The sequence below is a fragment of the Apis dorsata genome, unplaced genomic scaffold (assembly GCF_000469605.1).
Source record: "Apis dorsata unplaced genomic scaffold, Apis dorsata 1.3 scaffold_73, whole genome shotgun sequence".
Taxonomy (NCBI): Eukaryota; Metazoa; Arthropoda; class Insecta; order Hymenoptera; family Apidae; genus Apis; species Apis dorsata.
Genome location: NW_006263371.1, coordinates 171,465 through 173,247, shown reverse-complemented (window position 1 = coordinate 173,247; position 1,783 = coordinate 171,465). Strand labels below are relative to the sequence as shown.

The following is a 1,783-nucleotide window of genomic DNA, read 5'->3' as shown; positions in this document are numbered from 1 at the left end:
AAAAGATTAAAAATCTCCAAAAAAAAAAAAAAAAAAAGAAAAATGTAAAAACTAATTCAATTTAATCTTACACAATTTGACATCTCAGCTTACAAATCTTAAAAACTATTTCAACAAAATTGTCAAAAAAGTTTGGATAATGAAGAATAATATCTCATCTTTGTTACTTCTTTTACTAAGAATCAAACTAGCAAATTAGTCACATAGAACAACAACAATTATTTCTCTTTTTTTTTATATTTTATTATAAAATTTTTGGTCGTCATGTCAACCAATCCTCAAAGAACGATTTCTATTTGAAAGAAGTACAAAACAAAACAATTCCTCTCAAACTAACGAAAATTCTTTATTTCTATTCATTTATTCATTCTTTTACAAACTAATTTATTGTTGAAAACATCTGTGTGTAAACGAATTTCCAAATTTATGGAATAACACATTCTTTGCAGAAATTACAAATGTTAATTAATTTTTCTTCTTACAAACACTTTTTATAAAATGATGATTCCAGTTAATAAAGAAGAAAAAAAAATTTTGTTTCTTTTTGTTCTAGTTGAGGTTATGTTCCTCATATGGGGCATCAGGTTGTGCATCGTGGTGAGAAAGACGCCGTCGGAGTTTAACGAGAGTCGATTCATCTCGATGGCCATTTACAACGAATTTTTATTGTCAGTCTTCCTCAACGTCTCTATGTAAGTATCTATTTAATATAAAAGATCCAAAAAAGAAGACGGAACATTAACATGCCAACAATTTAACAACGTTTTAACTTTTTGATCCACCTAACCTCAACGTTACTTCATTGATAGAAAATACAATCATCGACAAATAAATTTATCTTAAAATAGATACAAGTGAGTGATGAAAATTATTCGAAAGAATAAAACAAAGAGCGAATTAAAATTCAACAATTCTTTTTTTCATTTATTTCATCCAAAAATTCTTCTCGATAGTACATTTAATCCCGTTATCAAAGTAAATTCAGAAGCCTGCGCAGTGTCGAAAATGCGTTCGTGGCGTGAAAGGTGTAATTACAACGTGTGTGTGTGTGTGTGTATAAAAAGAAAAAAAAAATTCTGCTGATTGATGGCATCACAGGACGACCTACATTACCGCACGCTGGATTTCAAAGTAGACAAGCCGAAATGAAACGCGGAATACGCGTGTCAAAACAAGATTAATAATAAAAATTTGCATTTCGTTTTTCATTTCGAGAGATTATTATAAAAGTTTATCGACGTTCGCCCCTATGCAAATTTTTCCGCGCGAAAAATTAATAGGATTCCGAGTCTTTCTTCTGATTACCTCCATTATTATAATTCAGTGAATAAAATTTTCATCTGTCAAACGCTCGAACGAAATGTGAATGGGCAGTATAGTGTATCCGTGTATACGACGCGATCACGCGAAAACGTCATCGGATTTAATGCTCGTCGAATATTCTCTGTTCCGCGAAACTGGCAACATACGAATCGTTAATTTTAATAATGTATCCATCCCTCTCGGATACACCCCTCACGTCCGTGCCCATGTCGCGAACTGGAGCAGAACACCGGAACTTATTATGCCTCGATGCCACTGTACACGCTTCGCATAAATAATGTTAACCCGAAGAACTCGCATAACCTTTCGAAAACAATTTTCTTCGAATTCAAACATCGAAATCAAACATTGTTCGAAGGTGGAGAACTTTGCCTTCTTTGATACTCGTATATGTTATACATTAGAAATTTAATTTATATGAGTAGAAGAGGGGATGAAAAAAGAAATCGACTTCGAGGGA

General features: G+C 32.4%; 1 protein-coding gene across 1 annotated transcript in view; it reads left to right on the top strand.

The window, feature by feature from the left end:
- LOC102677960 (probable G-protein coupled receptor CG31760) overlaps positions 1-1,783 on the top strand; it is a 203,585-nt gene that overhangs the window by 191,354 nt on the left and 10,448 nt on the right. Inside the window, exon 9 of the mRNA XM_006610269.2 lies at positions 554-692. Within this exon, the coding sequence (XP_006610332.1) occupies positions 554-692 (139 nt within the window). The remainder of the gene's footprint in view (positions 1-553; positions 693-1,783) is intronic.